Source organism: Chanodichthys erythropterus, chromosome 7 (genome assembly GCF_024489055.1).
Source record: "Chanodichthys erythropterus isolate Z2021 chromosome 7, ASM2448905v1, whole genome shotgun sequence".
NCBI classification, from domain to species: domain Eukaryota; kingdom Metazoa; phylum Chordata; class Actinopteri; order Cypriniformes; family Xenocyprididae; genus Chanodichthys; species Chanodichthys erythropterus.
In genome coordinates, this window is record NC_090227.1 from 372261 (window position 1) to 395960 (window position 23700).

The 23700-nt window shown below is 41.3% G+C and overlaps 1 protein-coding gene across 1 annotated transcript in view; it reads right to left on the reverse strand.

Annotated features, from left to right (window-relative positions):
* The window catches only part of shank2a (SH3 and multiple ankyrin repeat domains 2a), a 35842-nt gene that overhangs the window by 6750 nt on the left and 5392 nt on the right, over positions 1–23700 (reverse strand). Inside the window, exons 7-17 of the mRNA XM_067390733.1 lie at positions 22345–22512; positions 22033–22149; positions 20860–20937; positions 13199–13265; positions 7270–7537; positions 7015–7154; positions 6827–6940; positions 4738–4819; positions 4124–4206; positions 2324–2448; positions 900–1035 (exon numbers count right to left, since the gene is read on the reverse strand). Of these exons, the coding sequence (XP_067246834.1) occupies positions 900–1035; positions 2324–2448; positions 4124–4206; positions 4738–4819; positions 6827–6940; positions 7015–7154; positions 7270–7537; positions 13199–13265; positions 20860–20937; positions 22033–22149; positions 22345–22512 (1378 nt within the window). The remainder of the gene's footprint in view (positions 1–899; positions 1036–2323; positions 2449–4123; positions 4207–4737; positions 4820–6826; positions 6941–7014; positions 7155–7269; positions 7538–13198; positions 13266–20859; positions 20938–22032; positions 22150–22344; positions 22513–23700) is intronic.

The window sequence follows — 23700 nt, forward strand, 5'->3', positions numbered from 1 at the left end:
GAGAAATATGCCATTGATTACAATTTCTGTGTAAATCACACAATGAATATGTGTAATAGCATTACATAACTTTAGATGTAAAAAAAGAACAAGCTTAATGTAGCTATGTTCATCATTCATTTATAATTACAAAAAATAAGTAATGCATTGATTAAGAAAAGCTGTCTGTTTCCAGAAGTCTGTTCAAACCTGCAGCGCTCCAGTACAAACACAGAACGCTGGACGAGGTTTATGATGATTCAAAAGATGAACATAATCCATTAGCTGGATTTGGCAAAGCTGGAATTAAATCTTCATGTGTTTACATGACAGGACTGCGTATTCCCAAATGCAGACAGCATAAGACAGAGTATCATAATCTTTGCTGCTTCATAATTAGACAATACTTTTAAAAAAAGACTATTGTGGAGGGAGAAATGAGGCTCTGTGTGTCTGAGATCAGCTGTGACAAAAAAATAAACAAATCTCCAGCTTCCCAAACAGGAAAACATATCAAACGATGCCAATGATTAAGAAAAGGCCAAATATCGGAGGGGAAACTAAACCTAACCCTAACAGGGAACATTCTGGCAAAGTTATGAACAAATGTTCTTCCAGTAACGTTAATAGAACGTTCATTCACTGTTATCTGGTTTTTAATAAACATTAGCACATGGAACGTTTCTGAAATGTTTTAGTTGGATGTTCATCCAACGTTTTTTAAATGTTACGGCTTGTTTCAGAACATTCAAAAGTAACGTTTCCATAATGTTTGAAGAATGATACAATGGAATGTTCTGTAAACGTTCACATAACCACGAAATAACGTTTTAAAACATTTTAAAAACTAGACATTTTGAGCGTTCAGAGAACGGTGGCGCTCTGTCAGTGTTGTGGGTTTCCTGGAGGGATTGTGGTACCTTTTTTACGGGTTTTGTCGTCTTGCTCAAGATTCCTGCTCACCCTCACCACTTTAATGACGAGTCGATTTCCTCCGTGTTTAATCATGTTTACGACCTGCCGGTGCCCCATCTTCACCACATTCTGATGGTTGACCTGTAACAGAACACACACACACACACACGCGCACACACACACACACACACACACACACAGGTTTGTTTTTCTATCAAAATGAGGATGTTCCATAGGTGTAATGGTTTTTATACTGTACAAACTGTACATTTAGTATGTTTTTAAAGCTAGGACTCATGAAATGTCCTCATATTTCATGTTTATGTCGTATTACCAGTGTAATACCTATGTTATTATACAAATTTGTGTCCTCATAAATCACACACACACACACACACAGGTCAGGGTGTTACTGGTGAACAGTGATTACATCATGCAGCTTAATTCTGCATACGAGGGAAGAGATTTAACTCGATTTAACTAGCGATGGAGAATATTCATTAGTCCAGAAGGAAACCAAAAGCGGCCCGTATTTACTGACTTTTGCTGTGCGTACCATCAGCGCTCTGACTGACCTGAGAAACGTTTTCCTGCAGAATATTTCAGCAAACATCCGTCCCTTAACCAGTGATGCCAGTCAATCATGTGCACATTAATAATTCTGTTCAGTGAACTAGCTAAATGGTCTGAAATGATTTGTGATTCAGTTGGATTCGTTCGGACTGATCTCAGTAAGACGGTCAGGATGCGTGTGAACACAGAGAACCAACAGGCTGCTGATGACCAGGATATTTACCTACAATCGTTACAGAGAAGTTTATATTATATCAACTCTGAGTTTATATCTGAAATCTAAAAAATAAAAAAAAAGTCAGAATTGTGAGATAAAAAGTTGTTTTTTTTTTACTCAATAAAACAAGCTTCCACAGTTATGACTGATATATTTCAGCTCATGTATCTGTATGCATATGAGAACATATGGTAACTTGACCTGCTTTCAAAACGTGTTGCTGGTCGACCTACATTTGCATTACAGTTCTGACCATGTGTCCAGAAAATAGCTTAAATAATTAGTAAAACATCACATAATAACACATTTAAATGATTCAGTCTCCAACAGTACTCGACAGGGAATTTTAGTACTGAACTGCCAAATTGCGTTGATCTAAATTTGATCATGAAGACCTCGTTAACGCTGCAGCTGATTACAGCTCTGACCCAACGGTGTTTGACAAGATCCATGCATTACAACATTACACCAGAAGTGGAATTATTTACAATTAATTTGTGATTTTTCATTATTTCACAGGCTTATGAAAACAGTGAATGCAATATTTTATTTAAATAGTGTTAATTCTTTATTAACAGAACCATTAAAAAGTGTAATGTGAATCAGGCGTTTGTTTTGATAGTGTGGCGGCGCTCTGACCTCGGTGAGGAAGTCCCCGGTGCGGAGCCCCATCAGCCAGGCCACACCGCCCTCATCCACCGACTCCAGGTACTGCAGCGCCGGGAACGCAGGCGTGGGAACGAACTCCTCGATGGGCGTGTCGGCTGTGGGACGACAAACACCAGACGCTTCATCATTGATTAGTGCTGTATGGTCTCATGCTTTCACAGCTTATACTCACAATGACATTATCTCGTGTCACTAAAGATTTATGATTTTCAAAGTCTCTTCTGCTCACCGAGGCTGCGTTTATTTGATAAAAAATACAGTAAAATTGTGATATATTTTTATAATGTAAATCAGCTGTTTTCTATGTGAATATATAGTAAAGTGTAATTTATTCCTGTGATCAAAGCTGAATTTTCAGCATCATTACTCCAGTCTTCAGTGTCACATGATCCTTCAGAAATCATTCTGATATGATGATTTGATGCTCATTTATGATTATTATCAATGTTGAAAACAGCTTTTACTGTTTATATATATATATATAAAATATAATATATATATATATATATATATATATCTATATAAATATATATATATATATATATATATATATATATGCGTGTTTGTGGAAACAGTAAAACACTTCCATTCAAGGTAAGATAAACTAAATAAAATGAACACTTTTATATTATATTAGTTTCATTCAATGCAATAAATTGATCAAAAGTGACATTTATAAAGTTACAAAATACTCTATTTTCAAATAAATGCTGTTCTTTCCAACGTTCTATTCATCAAAGACCACTGAAAAATAAAATGAATGACTGTTTCCACAAAAATATGAAGCAACAAAAAATTTTAAACAGTGATAATAATAATATGAAACATTATTAATATTCACTACTAAATAACAGAATGATTTCTGAAGGATCACGTGACACTGAAGACTGGAGTTCAGGCATTATAGGTATTATTACAGACTGATAAATTGTTCAAAAGCACACTACATTAAGAAGCACACAGAAGTGAGTGTGTTAAATATGAAAGCGTCTGCATGTATTTTTAATGTGGAGTGTGTGGATTTCATCGAGTCGCTCCTTCCCTTCGGCAGAGCTCTGAAACTGAAACACAAACCAGCAGTGACATCTGACACTTCCCATAAATCAGCGCCGAGACTCGCTGTGCTGAGGATACACACTGATCCACACTATACAGTACGCATACTGAGCTCAGGATACGAGCTGAACACAGATCAACCGCAGGATCAATCAATCAATCAATCAATCTGGTGTTGTGTGTTTGATCATACGGGCTGTGACCGAGCGACCTGCGATTAAAGTATGTCTCCATCTACATGTGTGTGTGTGTGTAACTAAACAAATTTATGGTACTTTAATGTCATTTCTATTGAAATTTTAAAATATTTGTAATTAATTACACATTTGCAATTTAGAACGTTTAAAATATATTAATGCAAATGTAATATCAAACCACACTTCAGTTAAAACTATAATCAAGTGCTTCTTGTGCTTTAGTATGTTAGTGCACACATCAGAACAAGTGCACTTAAAACAACGATTACTTTAAAGTAAAACGTTTAATTTGACATTATTACAAAGAGAACTTACAGTCATGAAAGTGTCTCTTAATATTATATTATTACCTGCAAGATTTTTCAAATATAGGCCTACTTTTAAGATTTGAAGAACACTAGAAGTGTAGTTAAGTGCACTTCTACTACACAGAACATGAGAAGTCATCTTCAGATGGGCTGAGCACGTGGTGCGTGTTCAATGATGATGATGATGATGATGACGAAGATGATCTCACCTTTAGCTCCTCGCAGCACAAACCCGAAGCCTTCGTTGTCCTGCTTCTGAAGAACCACAGTTTTCTGCTCGGTCACACAGTCACTGTGGAGGAAATGACGCGCGTTATTCCAGCTCTTCATCATCATCACCCTCCTCATCCTCACCGCCGCGCAGTTCGTCATGACAGATCATCGGTATCGATCAGCACTCGATCAACACCGGACCTTCCATGATGAATGACGAGGAGCGCGCGAGACTGTGATCGTAAACGCGCGCGTCTCGCTCATCACCGCACAGTGGAGCTCGAACGCGCTTCTAAAAGCTCCACTCATTCGCGAGACGCGACGCACCGACGCATGTGTCACAGACGCGCGTCATTTGTGTCGCTGATCTGCGTGTAGCGCGCGCGTCTCTCTCGTAACTTTGGGAACGCGCGCGTCACACCTCCTGTGGTCATTCATAATTTAAGGATGCGCATAATTTATTCTGCATTAAAGGGCTCGTGAGGAATAACATTGTGCCTGATCTCGAGATCGTTGCATATGAACACTTAGAAACTCAAGTAAAGTCTGTGTTGTGTTATTAAATGTAAATCTGGACAGCTGAAGGCACAGAACACCTGCTCTCTCTCACCTGGACGCGTCAGCGCTGTCGTACGAGCCCACAGTGAAGTGTCTGAAGAGCTTCCTCCTGTCGCTCCGCTCCATCCTGCTCTCTGGCGAACACACGACAGCATTACAACCATCAGCTCCATCAGACTCTCACAGTGTCAGTGTTGTTACTATTAAAATTAATTCCACAAAAATCACATTCTGTTAAGCAAAGAGCAAACACGCATTTATAGTGTAAATAATAGTGTTACTATATGTTATTTATACTGGGCAGATACTCATTATAGAACACTAATAATAACATATTCATTGTATATGATCATATTTATTGAAATCATAAATGGATGCTTATTTTGCCAACAAGATGTTAGTGTTTAGGAGGTTTTACACACTGGGAGTGACTGAGCTGCTTTTCTATTACAAAGAAACTGATTTCAGTACGTAAACAAAACTGAAGTACAGTTTAGTCCCACTTAAGATTTTTGTATTAAAATACCCAAAAACCACTAGGACAATGTTGTATATTTTGTTGACTTGTGTACTTGCATGATCCCAAATGTCTGAATTTAGAGAAATAAGCAATTTTAGCCAGGACCGTGTCCGTGCGTCGCCTGTCAGTGACATCATACCCTCTGTGTTTTATTTAGCAGAAATCATGGAAACACCAACGACACTTTGATATATCAGGGTCCTATTTGAGCGATCTAAGCTCGTGGTCTGAAGCACAGGTGCATTTATGGCGTGTCCGAATCCACTCCTGCTATTTAAGGAAGGGGAAAGTGGTTGGTGCACCCGGCACATGGTCTAAAAGGGTTGTCTCTATTCTCTTAATGAGTAATGGGTGTGTTTTGGGCGTAACGTGCAATAAACCAATCAGAGTCTCATCTCCCATTCCCTTTAAAAGGCAGTTGCGCTCGTGCCATGGCGGATTCACTATCAAGTGAAAAAAACTCTTCTCTAGCGAGGAAACGGATCTGCTCGTGTGACCATCTACAGGAAAAGCCGGATTCCACCAAAGCATTTTTATCTTTATGCACACAATAATAATCTTTTACATCCTTTTATTTTTAATATTTGGCATGTTTGTGTGCTGCTGCGCGTCCCTGTGTGTGTTGTGCACCCGCCTATAGGCACATAATACTAACGCGCTCTTTAAATAACAAATAAATACTGCGCCATTGACTTTAGAGCAGGTTATTGTTGGTCGATGGCGCTTTCGTTTTCAGTTCCTCAAAACAGCAACACGCCAACAGTGCGCCTGAACACACCTCGCTTCACACCAGATGGGCGCGAGTGCATTTGCTATTGCAACAACGTGGCGCTGGACGTGAAAATGATAACTGCGTCAGGCTGAAACTAGCAGAAAACACTCGCGTCGCACCTGGTGCCGCATTGCGGCGACTGTATGATATGTGTTTTATCAGACAGGTGAGCAACTGTTTGGATTCATTCATCGACAGAAAACGAATCATGTTATATAGCCCATCACAGTAAGTCTTATTGTTTAACTCCCGATTCTTTTCCCCCGGCTGTGAGCTGAAGACCACATCTCCCATGATTCCACACTCAATCTCTGCATCATCAAGCCTTTGTTTTGAATAGGCGACCTCTAGTGGTGAGAAATTACATAGTGTGCCTTTAAGATGGACTTCTGAATCATCCATCAGGAGCAACTGAAACACGTCACAATATTCCTCATTTAAATAAGGGGCGGGGCCTGGTTGAGTTAGTAAAAACTGGCGGTTATGGTAAGGGGCGGGACATTTCCCAAACACCAATCACAACACACTGCTCCAGCCGACCAATCAGAGCACATTGTGCTTTTCAGAAGGAGGGGCTTCATAGAGACAGGAACTAAACAGAGCGTTACTGACAGACTGGGAAGAGAGGAGCTGAACAATGGAGAATATGAGGAGAATAATCAACCTGCTCTAGTGGAGCACAAAAACACACAGCACAATAGGTCCTCTTTAAACTTACAATGTACACGTATTAATTCAGCATACGCTTTCAACTTTACAGATGAGGAATTAAACGGCACAAGTGATTTATCCTGACGGAGACGCTGGATGATCGGTCCTTCTCAACACAGACACGCTTGAGGGACTTACTGGGTCTCTCTTTGTCAGGCTTGACGGGAATCTCTTCCAGACACCTGGCAGGGAACCAGCCCACCTGACCTCGGCAGTTTCCTTCCCAGTATCCTCCTTCACCGACGCTTAGAACTGCACACAATGAGAGACGAATGAGGAAGGATCAGAATGCAGACTCCGGTTCTCTGGGATCGGACTGCACTGACCTCTGACCCGCTCGTTCTTGTGGAGGCTGATTTCTCCTCCAGCTTGAGGTAGGTATGAGCGAACCGCCACGAAATGGCGGCCGGGAACGGCGCTGTACAGCTTCCTCCTGGCGCTCTGGACACACGCTCGGCCGTTGGCACTGCAGGAGCAGAACCATACGAGAGTGAAACTCCTTCTCATAATAATTAAGCAAAGCCTGATTAAATATTTACAGGCAGCCATATGATGGTAAGGGTTTGTTTGGTTCACTCTACCATTTCTGTTGAGCGCTGTGATCGTCCTCCAGGCTGACGGACAGGGAGCGGCTGCTCGGGACGGTCCTGCCGCCGCGGCCCGTCATCATCTTCACGCGGGTCTTCTGCGGGGACAGGCTGAGCGCGGCCCGCTGCTCGGGGCTCACGGCTCTGGCCGGCAGACTGTTGTCACTGTTGGAGCGCAGCAGCAGCCGCCGCGACACCGTCAGACTGTTCTTCTGCAGGAGCCGCCGCTGTCTGGAGAACGACGGGCCCTCGTGGAACGGCACTGAAGCACACACACACACACACACACACACACACACAGGTCAAAAGATAGGGAGGATATTAGGACAAAAGTTGTGGTTAAAAATGGACTATAAAGGGGAAGGATGAAGAAATGCACTGACAAGAATCAGGCAGATAAAACACAGCTGAAACTGCAGTAATATCATGATTCAGGTGTAAAAGTTTTACATTTGAAAACAAATGATCAAATATGAACCTTCCTCATAAGATTTAGTACCGTGCAGATTTTAAATAACATCAAGATATGAGGCGTATAACACAATTATGGAAACTCTAATCCATTATAACTAGCGGTCAAATGTTAGGAGTCTCTTCTGTTCATCAAGGCTACATTTATTTGATCAAAAACAATTATGAAATATTATTCCAGTGTAAATCAGCTGTTTTCTATGTAAATATATATATATATAGTAAAGTGTAATTTATTCCTGTGATTTTCAGCATCATTACTCCAGTCTTCAGTGTCACATGATCCTTCAGAAATCATTCCGATATGATGATTTGATGCTCAACAAACATTTATTATTATTATCAATGTTGAAAACAGTTGTGCTGCTTCAGATTTCTGTGGAAATTGTGATACACTTTATTTTTCAGAACTATTAGAAAAATTAAAAGAACAGCACTGATTTGAAATAGATTTTGTGGTGACATTAAAGTGTCTTTACTGTCACTTTAGATCAATTTAGTGGATCCTTGATGAATAAAAGTCATAATTTCTTTAAAAAAAAAATCTTACTGGGCTTAAACTTTTGAACAATAGTATAAGTGGATATAACACATTTTATAAATCATCATACATTCAAATAACAAATGGAATAATTGTCATGAAAGGCATCATTACGACATGCGTTATGATGAGGATTTCCGTGTATATTTCTCTCATTTGTCAGTATTCATAAGCTGCGTGAGAGGGTGTCGTCTGAACACAGTGACCTGAAGCAGAAGGAGCTGGAGAACATGCCCAAAGCTTCCCACGGCTATGGAGGGAAGTTCGGAGTGCAGCAGGATCGCATGGATAAGGCAAGATGCTTCACTCTTTCAATCAGATAATGATACTCTGATCTCAAATATAATGAATAATGAATGATAATAATGTTGACCAGGTAAACACACACACACACACACACACACACACACACACACTTGAAGGGTTAGTTCACTGAAACATGAAGTTTCTGTCATTTATTACTCTCTCTCATGTCGTTCCACACCCGTAAGACCTTCGTTCATCTTCAGAACACAAAATAAGATATTTTTGATGAAATCCGATGGCTCAGTGAGGCCCGAGCAATGACATTTCCTCTCTCAAGATCCATTAATGTACCAAAAACATATTTAAATCAGTTCATGTGAGTACAGCGGTTCAATATTAATATAATAAAGTGATGAGAATATTTTTGGTGCACCAAAAAAACCCCAAAATAACGACTTATATAGTGATGGCCGATTTCAAAACACTGCTTCAGGAAGCTTCGGAGCGTTATGAATCTTTTGTTGTGAATCAGTGATTTGGATCTCCTATCAAATGACTAAGCTGCTGAAATCACGTGACTTTGGCGCTCTGAACCGCTGATTCGATTCATAAAGCTCTGAAGTAGCATTTTGAAATCGGCCCATATAGATATTGTTGAAAAGTCGTTATTTTGTTTTTTTTTGTGCACTAAAAGTATTCTCGTCTCTTCATAACATTAAGGTTGATCCACTGCAGTCACATGACTGTTTTAACAATGTCTTTAGTTCCTTTCTGGACCTTGAAAGTGTTGATTATGTTGCTGTTTATGGACGAGTCTCTTGGATTTCATCAAAAATATCTTAATTTGTGTTCTGAAGATGAACGAAGGTCTTACAGGTGTGGAACGACATGAGGGAGAGTAATAATGACAGAAACTTTTGGGTGAACTAACCCTTTAAATTCGCTCTCTCTCATTTCACACAAACACGTTTATCACGACTTCAGCATCAATGTTGCTCATTCTCTGGGCAAAAAAAAAAAAGAAAAAAAAAAAGAAAATCATTCATGTTTACAAGCAAATCAATCCATCTATATGTTGCATAATGAACTTTTTTATGAAGACCATGCTTATAATGAATTAAAGCCCCATTTATACTTATTTATAAGTATTACTATACTATAAATATATGTATAAAGACTCATTAAGACCTATATTGCATTATAAGAACAGTTATAGTTGCATTTATATTATATTTTTAAATGTATTTATAAGCCATGCATTTGCTTTTTCAATGCACATGGTCATAATGCATTATAAACATGATTTATAAATGATCAAGTATAAAGTAGTTCCAGAGACTATTAATAATTCTGTCTTTAACGGCTAATGTTTGGATTAGAGGTCATGAGGTCTTACGGGTGTGGAACGACATGAGGGAGAGTAATAAATGACAGACATTTCATAACGCTTTAACAAATGTAAAATGATTTATAATGTCCCTAAACAGAACCAATGTCCTTTTACATGCACACATTACACATGACATAAGAGTCTTTGCCTCTTTCTGAAAGTATATTTGTCTTTTCTTCTGGTATTTTGTAGCCAACAGCGAAGGACGTGTGGATTCAACTGAGCATAAAACACGACTGTAGTTCATACTGGAATCAGACAAACACACAAGCTCCCGCGTTTCAATCCTTTCTCACGGAGCAACAGGATTTTGAGGGAAATCTGTGCATTACGCAATGGTTGGAGCAATCAGTGTTTTCTCAAGAACACAGGATCAGAACTGGGATCAATGAAAATCTGGTGAAAATCCTCTGGCCAAGCGTACACTGACTGAACTACAGTCAACAGAGTTAAACATCCTAGTATTATATAAGAGACGAGTCTTTCCACATCTAAACAGGAGACCAGCGATCAATAGAAACACAGCAGATGTAATATTTCAACAGGCAATATTTGACAATAAACATGAAAAATTAAAACTGGATTTTGTTGGAAATTGTCTTTGAGAAATTCACATTGCTTTATTTTGAGGATGGTCTGAGAGAAGAACGATATGAAAAAGTGCGAGTTGTTAGAAAGCTGAAGAAGTGTGTCTAAGTCTCGTTTCACAAGTTCACACGGGAGCGTCGCGTGTGTTTCCATGCCTCACGTTATATAAACATCCAGCTTCTCCTCTGGAAGTGTTCGGATCAGACATCAACACGGTCACAATATCAAACAGTAAAGCATGCAGTATATGTTTCATACTCGGACATTATAGTAACCAAAATGACAGAAACTGCCGCCTGTGCAGGACATGGTTTCAGGACAGCTTCTATATATATAAAGATTAGCTCATGTTAATTTCAACATTGGGTAAGTTACTCTAAAAAAGTAATCAATTACTATCCACTAATTACATCTTCAACAGTTTAATTAGATTAAATTACTCTCTCTAAAAAGTATTGGGATATTTATTACTAATGACTAAAGGATAGACATGAAACTGCTCTAATAAATAATATATAATTGCATAAATTATTCTCGAACTGACCAAAGTATTTAAAGGGAAAATGTTACATTAAAAACATTAGACATTAAATATTGATGTTCCACTGTTGTTTTATATAGAATATAATGTTTTATATACAGTATTTAATGCAGTTACATCAGAAGTAATTCAATTACAGAAATATTAAGAATAATCCCTTAGTTTACTTTTTCAAGTGTGTTAATATTATTTAAATGAGCTGAGCTAAAATTCATGAACTAAAAATTAACAGTTGCATTTTTTTTTTTAGCACAGATTAATAAATTCTGTAACAAATGCATTGATCATTGTTAGTTAATGCATTAACCAATGCATCATTACTGTAAAGTGTACCACAAACCATTTATGACTCTATTACAACATGTTTGAGCTGTTTATGGTCGGTGCAGATGATCTCTGCGCAAACACAGTCAGGCTTTATTAAACTCAATCATCTTTCTGCTGAAAAAAAAGAGATGATTTTCACTGAAAACAGTTCATTGGCTCTTCGTCATTTGTGTTTCCCTTTGCTTTCTGCTGCAAACGGAGTGTGTTGAAGGCAACAGATTAAAACTGAACTTAATGTCATTTCCGTCATCTCAGCAATCTGCGGATCATTTCAAGACAACACACGAACAAACACCTGGAGGAAGCTCCTGCTATAGGGATGAAAGCAGCGTAAATCAACACACCTCTCTCTGCGGTGCAGCAGGCAGAACCCATGGCCAAGAGGTTTCCAGACACTACAAAATCCCATCCCAATCCATGAGCGGAGGCGGCGGGTGGATGCGGAGATGCTGCTGTGTGGAGGCAGTGGACGCCGCTGCGCTGCTGGAAGATGATGAGTTCATAATCCCTCAATGCTGCTGTCGCCACTTGCGGCTTTTTTCATTTAGTCTGCAGGACAGCTGTGTGCCGCTCCGGGAAACAATCACGGATTATGCCTCCTCAGATATTTATTTCTGTTCCTTTTGATTGATTTATTTATGTGAACGGCTCCGGTATAATCCAGCTCTCACTGAACTTTTTTTTTTTTTGCTTTTATAAAAAACATACTAAAAACGACAATACTGTTTAAGTCATGTCAACATATAGAGCAGCACTGCTTTGTTTTTTCCTTTGGAAAAGCCCAACCCTCTTTTGATAGAGTCCAGCCTGCCTATATTACACATATGAATGAAAAACACTTACAGTAAGGCTCCATTAGTTAACGTTAATGCATTAACTAACATTAACAGGAGCAGTGCATCTGTATTAATGATGATTGTTAGTGTCAGTTCAGGGCCATTACACAATATTAACAGATACAACTTTTGATTTTAATAATGTATTAGTAAATGTTGACATTAGCATTAACTAAGATTAATAAATGCTTTTTTTTTTTTTTTTGGTAACACTTTAGTTAAAGCCTTTATGTATGATGCATTGTAAAGGTATCATATATGTTATAATGCATTATATCTTTTCACAAATAATTGTATTAAAAGTTTAAAAATGCATTATAAAATTAGCCGATTCCTTGTTGATCTGTTTTTTCATGTCCTTTAATGCATTCGACTTCATGAAGGTGTAACATAAATATTATAATGCATTATAACTGTGGTTATAATTGTTCATGAGATCATACAGTGCATTACAAGGCATAATTAATGCATTAAAAAACTTGTATATTGCATTATATATAAAGGCTTTGAATAAAGTGTTACCCTGTTTTTCATTGTTAGTTCATGTTAACTAATGTAAACCAATGGAAGCATGTTAATCTTAAAAATAAAAGTTTCAAAAGCAGGTTTTCGCAGAAACGTTTGTCGTTCTGTGGATTTTAAAGGTTCATTATGGAACCATAACAAAGATATCATATTTCATAAAGAAATACACACATTATGTGTTTTCAGTATAGACGTAGGGTATGTTTAGGTGACACTGAACATCTTCAGACCTGTGCGTTTGAAACGCAGCATGTTTGTGTCCAACATCATCCACTCAGAAAACAACAGCATTTGCAGAGGAAAATATCTTCAGTGCAGCTTTGGCCGGTCATCAGTCTTAATCCTGCAGTTCCTGGGATTAGTCCAGCCGTTTCTTTCACATTAAGACATGCCCTATATATCTCCAGCACACACTGCTGTCTACAGAGCATCTGATACGGGCTCTTACAGTCACTTACCTACATCACTGTCTCTGTGCTTCTTAATGAGCTCCGCCAGCTCGAAGTTCCCGGAGATTATCGCCACCTGAAACACAAGGAGCTGCTGTAATTCATAAAGTGTCTGAGTCTCTTTCATTCAGAGTACTGTAAACTCATAAGGATACATCAATATTGATGCATCAATCAAAACGACTAACGATATGATGCAATGTGCAAAACAAAAATCTATACATATTTTTATATATCTATAAGACTTGTTTGACTGTTACTGTATATAAAGATTCACTGAGCTGTTATCAAATATTTGAAGAGTTTTAACAACTTTATTAAAATTTAGCTTACAATACTTTACAATAAGCTTTGATTAGGTAACATAAACTAGCGATCAAGTCAAGTTTCCTTTATTTATAAAGTGCTTTTTACAATACAGACTGTTTCAAAGCAGCTTTACAGTCATAACAGGAAATAATGTAACAGAGTTTGTTTTGTCTGTACAGAAGAAAACAATGACTAATTCTTCTACTAAATCTTAGTCCATGTTAATCTCAGCATTTACTAAAACATTATTAAAATCATCTCGGTTACGTATGTAACCCTCGTTCCCTGAAGGAGGGAACGGAGACGTACGTCAGTAGTGACCGACGAATTGGGATATCGCTTAGAGAGCCCTATCAGCTTCGTGTGAACTAAAACAAGCCAATGGAATTGGCGTGCGATATTTGCATAATGCGCACCGCCTCCGACAGGTGTATATAAATAGGAAGCAGATGCAATCGCACTCTGTTTTTCGCTGAGGAGACAGCTGGTGTCCGCGCTACAGCGAGGGTACAGAAACTGTGGCGACGGGACGTACGTCTCCGTTCCCTCCTTCAGGGAACGAGGGTTACATACGTAACCGAGACGTTCCCTTTCAGTCGGTCACGTTCGACGTACGTCAGTAGTGACCGACGAATTGGGATCCCAACTAAAGCGCCACAGTTACGAAACCCCTTCCAGTGCCCAGCGCAAGCTCAGCCGCCCATAGCACCGGAGGACTGGAGAAGGGGGCGAGCTTACGCCGAGGAGTTTACTGCTGTTTCACCTCATACCCACTAAGTAAACTAGACACACTGGGGAAGCGAACCCGAAGGGGACGCTGCGGAGACCACTACCTACCCTACACTTTACGTGGAGAATACACATATGGACTGGCCCGGGGGGCAGTACGCATGTGGAGTCCCTGGGATGGCTCCACCTGGTTTAGGGGGAGACTCATCTGACAGGTGACAGCAGAGCTGGCTCTGCTAAGGGAAAGACACGGACTCGGCCCGTAGGGAGTTTTAAACCGTGGATGATACACATATGGGACCGCTCACGTAGAGGGGTCACGACATATGGGCCCCAGCCAACAGACAGCGTCAGCGACAGATGTAGGCCTGGCATCAGACACTCCGCAATGTCCGAGCCGAAGGGGGAGGCGGAGGAACTCGACAGGGTTCGCCAAGCGGGGAACACGACTGGAGTAAAGATATGCACGTATCCGGCCCAGGGGGCGGGAATGGCATTGCAAGCCGACACTTAGAGCGGGTTCAACGCGTCTACCGGCTAGTGGATGCGAGTACACGGGAAGATACCGGCTCTACACGTAGGCTATAAAACCTAGCGAACGTGTTAGGTGTCGCCCAGCCCGCAGCTCTACAGATATCTGTCAGCGAGGCGCCATGAGCCAGCGCCCAGGAAGAGGCCACCCCTCTGGTGGAGTGGGCTCTCAACCCAAGCAGGCAAGGCACGCCTTGGGAGTCGTACGCCAAGGCGATGGCATCCACTATCCAGTGGGCCATCCTCTGCTTGGAGACAGCCTTTCCCTTCTGCTGGCCTCCATAACAGATGGTCAGCTGATCTGAGGTCCTGAAGCTTCGCGTTCTGTCCACGTAAACGCGCAGAGCGCGGACGGGACAGAGCAAAGCTAGGGCTGGGTCTGCCTCCTCCGAGGGCAGCGCTTGCAGGTTCACTACCTGATCTCTGAAGGGAGTGGTAGGAACCTTGGGCACATATCCGGGCCGGGGTCTCAGGATGACGTGAGAATCACCGGGCCCGAATTCTAGGCACGTTTCGTCGACCGAAAATGCATGCAGATCCACTACCCTCTTAAGGAAGGCCAATTCAACCAGAAGAACCGTTTTAAGAGACATTACTTTCAGGTCGACTGATTGCAAAGGCTCAAAGGGATGACCCCGGAGAGCTGTGAGAACCAGGGTCAAATCCCAAGAGGGTACGGAGGAAGGGCGAGGAGGATTCAGTCTCCTGGCCCCCCTCAGGAACCTGACGATCAGATCGTGTTTCCCCAGGGACTTACCCTCAACTGCGTAGTGATGTGCGGCGATAGCGGCAACATACACCTTCAGGGTGGAGGGAGACAGCCTTTGCTCCAACCCTTCTTGCAGGAAGGAAAGCACGGATCTGACCGAACATGATCGGGGGTCCTCTCGGCGAGAGGCGCACCATTCGACGAACAGGTTCCACTTCAGCGCGTAGAGACTCCTAGTGGAAGGAGCTCTAGCGGAAGTGATGGTGTCTACGACCGCTTGCAGAAGATCACTCAGAACCTCCGCATCCCATCCAGGGACCACACGTGGAGGTTCCATAGATCGGGACGCGGGTGCCACAGGGTGCCCTGTCTCTGAGTCAGGAGGTCCTTCCTCAGAGGAATCGGCCAGGGAGGGGCTGTCGCGAGGAGTGTGAGGTCCGAGAACCAGGTCCGAGTGGGCCAGTACGGCGCCACTAACAAGACCTGTTCCCCGTCCTCCCTGACCTTGCACAAGAGTTGTGCGAGAAGGCTCACTGGGAGAAACGCATATTTGCGCAGACCCTGGGGCCAGCTGTGTGCCAGGGCATCCATGCCAAGCGTGCCGCCGGTCAGGGAATAGATACATTGGCAATGGGCAGTTTCTGGGGAGGCAAACAGGTCTACCTGGGCCTCGCCGAAATGCTGCCAAATCAGCTGAACCGCCTGGGGGTGGAGCCGCCACTCGCCCGCAAGTGGAGGCTGCCGTGAGAGCTCGTCGGCTGCACGGTTGAGCACACCTGGGACATGAGTGGCCCGAAGGGACCTCAGATGCTTCTGACTCCACATCAAGAGGATGCCACGCCCATCTCGGGACCCGGCCGCGGAGCCAGTGTTGAAGCGGCCTCATATGGAGCAATCCGAGCGGCGTCACCGCGGCTGCAGATGCCATATGCCCCAGGAGCCTCTGAAATACTTTCTCCGTGCGACCGAGTCTAGCTCGAGACCGAGATAAGAGATCCTCTGCCCGGGGGTGAGTTTGCTCTTGTCCCAGTTGACCCGAAGACCCAGCCAGCTGAGGTGAGCTAAAACCATGTCCCTGTGTTCGCACAACTGCTCTCGCAAGCTGGCCAGGATCAGCCAGTCGTCGAGATAGTTGAGAATACGAATGCCTTGTTCCTTGAGGGGAACAATGGCCGCCTCCGCAACCTTCGTAAAGACGCGGGGTGACAGGGCCAGCCCGAAGGGTAGGACTTTGTACTGATATGCCCGACCCTCGAACGCAAACCGTAGGAAGGGTCTGTGTCGAGGCAGAATCGAGACATGAAAGTACGCGTCCTTCAGGTCGATCGCTGCAAACCAATCCTGGGGACGGACGCATTCGAAAATGCGCTTCTGCGTGAGCATCTTGAACAGCATCCTGTGAAGATACCGGTTCAAAACACGCAGATCCAGGATTGGCTATAGCTCACCGCCCTTCTTTGGTACAATGAAGTAGGGTCTGTAAAACCCCGACTTCATATCGGCTGGAGGGACCGGCTCGATTGCATCCTTCGCCAGTAGGACAGCAATCTCCGCCCGGAGAACAGGTGCACTGTCCAACGACACCGGAGTGAAGTGGACACCCCTAAAAACCGGGGGACGCCGGACGAACTGAATCGCATAGCCGAGTCTGATGGTGTGAATTTGCCAGCGGGACGGGCTGGGAAGCACGATCCACGCCTCCAGACTCCGAGCCAGCAGGACCAAAGGCACCACAGACGCACCGGGGGTGGGGCAGCAAGGCAGAGTACGGGGACCCGACTCGGACGGCATGGAAGCGGCCCGGAGTGTGGTCGGACTCTGTGAGGCAGCAGTGCATATGGGAGACGGCGCACGGGACGCGGCCTGCACCATCACACTGCCACCTGCTAGCGGAATGGGAGGGGGCTGCGAGCGGCGAGGCGGGGCCTGGCACACTGGCAGACGCGCCCTCTTGTGACCTGGAGTTTGAGGAAACTGCTCTTTTTGTAATAAAGTGGGTACTGCTGGACTCCGGAGAGCCAGCGGCGGTAGATGGACAGACAACACAAATTCCCCCCGGCCCTCCTCCGGGGGTGGGAGAGCAGATGGAATACTCTCCCGAAGAGCAAAAAAAAGCACTGCGTTTTTTCTAGTAATTAATTTATTAAAAGTAAATACTAACATCAAAACTACAGTCGTATTCTCTGATGATTTGAGAACACTTTCAGTTGTGGATGTACAAACACTAATGAAAATACACGTTTATTGTAAAGTTTTTCCAACAGGTTTGGTTATATGGGTCACTGAGCAAATAAAGCTCAAAAAACTGTATTTTTAAAAAAAATCTTTTCAAAACTGATGATATTAATGCATATTTTTGAGTAAAAAAAAATGTGTTTAAACAACTTTCAGTTGCTACATAACATTTTGAAGTGTTTAAATTCTTTGTTACTTTTTTGTCAGGTGATACAACCACATATTTGTAAATATATATCTTCCCATACTTGAAATGAGCTGTTTTATCAGTATTTGAGAGATTTCTGCAACCCTGTTCATGTTCAATGATCAGAGATCCTCTGGATCAGGTTTAATATTATTACCCGTCAGTTGATAATAAAATATTTGCAGTTGTGCCACCCTGACATTTGAGAATATACAAATTGTCAAGCAAAAGTTTTTCAGTGATCTCAACAGCTTTAAAACTCTTTCCAGCATCCTCCACTGAGCTCCGCTCTTCTCCGATCCTCCTCATATATGCTCCACTCTTTCTTTCCTTCTCCTTACATCCCCCTTTATTTTCCCCTTCTCTTGCATATTTTCTTGCTCTATTTATACTTTCCCTTTTTATTTTCCTTATTGCATAATGCAGTTGTGATAAATGTGTAAACAACTGTGAAAACAGCATTCCCAGTGTTTTTATTAATCGAGCAGATTTCAGTTCGGGATAATTGTGCATGTGTGTTTGATAATATGACAAATTCCAGAGTTTTGTTTGTTGTTTGGACAAATGGTACATTAATGTTTGTCAAAGAAATAAAAATAGCTGTGAATGTTTTTTTCCTGATATATTAAAGTTTTGGTTGGATGTATGAAAACATCGGAGACTTTTGTGCGTAGTGTTGTGAGAAAATGGTTCATATGATTTGCTATTTGTGTGAAATTAATGGAAACGAACAATCTGTTTAGGACAATTACAAAGTGTTCAGATCACTGAGTTCACTGTTTTGAGAACAGAAGAAATGTGTGTAAATCGATTGAGAAAAACTATAAACTAATGTTAACAAATGAAACCTTATAGTAAAGAGTTACCAACAATTCTCAAGTGCGACTCTATTTATTCTATATTATTATAAAAACTGAAGTGTATTTTCGGTTGTGGATGTCACATCTGGGATACAGGATTTGTTCATTTAAATGTTCATGTTATATATTCTGGTTGCATTTGTGAGTGAATAAAAATGTAAATGGTTGCACTCTAAAAAATGCTGGATTAAAAACAACCCAAGTTGGGTTGAAAATGGACAAACCCAGCGGTTGGGTTAAATGTTTCTCAACCTGCTGGGTAGTTTTATTTAAACCAACTATTATTTAAAAATTGCTATATGGCTAGCTTAAAATGAACCCAGATGCAATTAGAGACAACAATAATAGACAAAAGGTGAATGTTTATTAATAAGCTTTAATATTTTATTAATATAAATTTAATAGTTTAACAGTTTATTAATATAAATGTATTAATAAGCAATTTAATAAATGTGTATTGTTTAATAATTATTCATTGAACATTAATAAACGTTCATTTCCAACATACTTTGGGTTAATTTTAATTAAGCAATACAGTAATTTTTAAACAATAGTTGAGTTAAATAAAACTACCCAGCAGGTTGGGCAAACATTTAACCCAACCGCTGGGTTTGTCCATTTTCAACCCAACTTGGGTTGTTTGTAACCCAGCATTTTTTAGAGTGTGTAATAAATCGGCACATAATATTGTAATCAATATATTGATCACAGGCCCCTGAATCTAATCAAATTGTAATCGTATCTCGTTTTGAGGCATCCCAGATATTGAAGAGAATCTGTGCCGGATCACATCCTGATGGAACGCCCGATTTACCTTGGGATGGTTTTTAGTTGAAATAATTCACACTACACCGTGCATCTAAAGTGATGTTAAAATCTCAGAGGGTTTAGCAGTGAATCTCTTCCTTGAGGTGATTATTTTCATTCTGCTCAGTTGCTTCTCGTGAACGCGCTCGTTCGAGTGAGTCTGCACATGCGTGCTTGATCTGTAATCCTAAGAGGACTTCTAACAGGAGATTTGTACCTCACCATCTGTAGCCTTTAATCACAGTTCATCCACAAACTACTGTAACACACACACACACAGGACCTGAAATCCTCAAACCTGACCCCTTGATCTCCAATCAATCCCTGATCTATGTCAGCACATCAGCACATATTTACACACACGCTGCCTTCAGAATATGAACTCCTGAATAATCTCTCATTCAGACGGATTCTGTTCGCTCAGAGCGATGGAGATGAATGATGCAGCAGGACAGGAGGGTGCATTCAGGTTTCAGTCTCTGTGCAAATGTAAATGCCACATCATACATAGAAAAATCCCAATCGCAGCTCAGTATTTAAACATTACGATGACATCACCAGTTAAACCCCGCCCCTGCAAGCTCCCATTCAGACCCTCCTCCATCTTTGAGTCACGCCCACATCTCAACATCCAATCAACCACTGATGCACAGAACCAAGCCCCGCCCTACATTCAGATGTACATCACAAAATGGAAGAAACCATCTGCTGCGACTTCCATTTCATCATCAATGCATTTTTCCTAAATCTGACCTCAAACCTAATCCTATCTATTTTAAATACCCAAAAGGCAGAAAGCTATGCCTAAACAATCATTCAAGTCAATGGGTGAGTTTTGCACACTAGATGCATGTAAAAGATGAACTTGTGCTATAAATACACAAATATTTGTGTATAATTGTGTATAATGAGGTCACTATATATTGACATACTAATCCATGTATCAGAAAACTATGCTGCCACTCTTAATCCTGCCACGCAGAGCAATCCATGGCAATAGTATTCAATGATATATTATAAATAATAATGCACTTTACCTCTTTAATGTGTGATGATCTGAAATAAGGGGTGATGCTTTACAGTAAAAAGTACACTTCAAGCACCATCATTGTTCTGAAAATGAGGCCGTTACCTCTTTGATTTTTTATTCCATGCTGTAAACAAGCTTCCACAGTTAAAACTGTCCTAGTGAAGGTTAAAGCATGAAGCTGTCGGAGCTACTGAAACACACTGAAGCCGGTTGAGGTTCCAGCATGAGTGCTCGGCCTTCAGTGATGTTCAGGGAACATGAATGAGACGTTACCTGAAACGGACTCTGGCTGTTGTGGTTCTTCAGCTCCTTGTCGGCTCCTCTGACCAGCAGCATCTGCGCACACTTCTCCTGCGGGAGTCACAAACACATTCTCAATCTCTAACAACATCACGTCTCCTGATCGCTCCTGATGTTTCTGACAGCTGCACGAGTCCACGAGACTCACACTTCAGTTTGAGACACTTGAACAGGATCTCCTCGAGCACACCTACATGTTCCACTTTGTTTTCTGAATGATGCCTGAAATATTCAGTATTTATTACAGTTATTACATTATGCATTTCTTTGAACAAGCTACCACTCTTTTTCCACACTGCTCTATGATGTTCATAAATGTTTTGAAGGTATTTTATTTCCATCCCTCCTCTGTGCAATCCCTAAAAATCCTGCACTGCTTTGTGCACAAGAGTGTTTGCCTTTCCATAAGCGCCACCTACTGTCAGAAAGAGATTCTACACTTTCATTCGACCCCTCTGCTGCCTCTGTTCAGATCAATGCTGGAAAAATATATATTATTTAATAATAATAATAATAATAATTAATATTATTGAACACAAAATACAATCATTTATAATTTGACTCAACCCTTTTCTTAAAACAATGGTTTAAAGGATGAAATGTGAGGTTTATCTTTTTATAGAACTTTTTATGGTCAAATCTTGTATTGTAGAGTTGTTTAAATCATAATTTTTACCATCATTTTACGGTACAGGATGTTACTAGACATTGGAATTGTTATAAAACCATACTGCACCTTAACATCTAGTTTTACTCTAATATCAAAATTTTCTGAAATGATTTCAATACATTTGAAAGAATTTAAAGAGCATTAATGAGCATTATTGTAATTAGATACAAAATATCTGTTAATACAAAATAATTATTAAACTCAAGACTTTATGCAATTGCATACATACACTGCATTTAAAGAAACTCATAAGCAAGGATGCATAAAATGGATTCAAACACATTGCACATGGTCACTTTCACTCTCTGTGCTTCAGAAAGGTAATGATGTGAATGTGTGTGTGTGCATCATTCTTCCTGACTCAAAGTTATACAACAATAGCCCACTTAAACAGACCCAAGTTCAGTAGTTTACCAGCCAATAATCATAGTATGTAATCTAATGGTGTAGGTAAATGTACAGCTATGATCACACACCTGGTTGTAGAGAGCACAGATGTGCAGGGCCGTGTTCCCCGAGGCGTTCTGAGCGCTCATATCTGCGCCGTAAAACAACAGATGCTCGAGGTGTTGGACATGACCATGACGACAAGCCTGTTAGAAAATCCACAAAAAGAACAGCATATTGCATTGGAACAACACCGGAGTGAGTAACTAATGATGTCATTTTCATTTTAGGGTAAAGTATCCCTTTAAGTAGCTACAGTAAGGAGGTATGATTGGGACGGTGTGTCCTGACCCCTCGTTCTGTGATTAAGCCATGGATGTGTGTGTGTGGCTGAAGTTCACCTGGTGGATCTCATGCCAGCCGTTCTCGTCCTGGCAGCAGACGGACGCGTGTTCGTTCAGCAGCAGCTCGCAGCACTGCGTGTCTCCATCCACCATGACGGTGTGATACAGAGCCGTCAAACCACGGCCGTCTCTATAGTCCGGCGACGCGCCGAGCTCCAGCAGCGTCTGGAGAGAAGACAGTTCACAAGACGTGTGAAAACACACCAACCATTCTTTATTCTACTTTCCTATTTGTTGCCAGTTTCAGTTCACACTGCAAAAAATGCTGTTCTTACTTAGACTTTTTGTCTTGTTTCTAGTCAAAATATCTTAAAGTTCTTAAATCAAGATGCATTTTCTTGACAAGTAAAAATTATTTTCTTGTTTTCAGGAAAAATAAGTCAAAATTAAGTAAGTCTCTCCTTAAAACAAGCAAAATAATCTGCCAATGGGGTAAGCAAAATAATCTTATTTCAAACCAAGAATAAGCTATATAATCTTGTTTTCAGATTGGACTAAGATTATTTTGCTTACCCCATTGGCAGATTATTTTGCTTGTTTTAAGGAAAAAATGTACTCAATTTTTATTTATTTCTCCTGAAAACAAGAAAATAATTTGTACTTTTCAAGAAAATGCTTCTTGATTTAAGAACTTTAAGATATTTTGACTAAAAACAAGACAAAAATTCTAAGTAAGAACAGCATTTTTTGCAGTGCAGCTGGCACTTTCCCTGAATAGAGTACCTTTTGGTTTCACATTTGACAATTCAGGAGAAGTACCCGAGTCAAGACCAATACGACATGCCGAGATAGCGGACAGATATATTAACCTTAACCATAGAAAAAGCTCTGCCCTTATCCAGAAGGTCCTGTAGGAATCACAGCAGATCCGAAACTGAACACAGTATTTTATAAAGAAAGTGTGGAGGCAGCCCTCGACAGTCTCAATCACTTGCTCTTCCTCGAGGACGGTCGAAAACACCTCGTCATCGCCATCTTCCTCTCCCGCTAACGGATCTTCAAACAGTAGGGGAAGGATGGGTGTCACCCTCTCCATCATCTCTCCCCATGAGCCTGTCAAGTCTGCTGAGGACAGCTTTCGAAATCTTCCACAGGAAAGGGAGCGAGAACGATTGGGAAGGTGTGGTTTATATACAGGGAGGCGGGACTCTCTGATCGCTGCAGCAATTGGTCTCCCATGATTGGCAGGCGTGGTGTTATTGGTGCATCCGTGATCGGTCACACCTGAGGCGTTCCCATAGTGAGATACTGAACAAATGTTCGAAAGAGAACCAGAGAGCGCGCTCAGAAATGCAGTGTGACACTTGTAAGACTTTGCTAAGAAAGACAGAAGACACAGGGCTGATAAAGGCA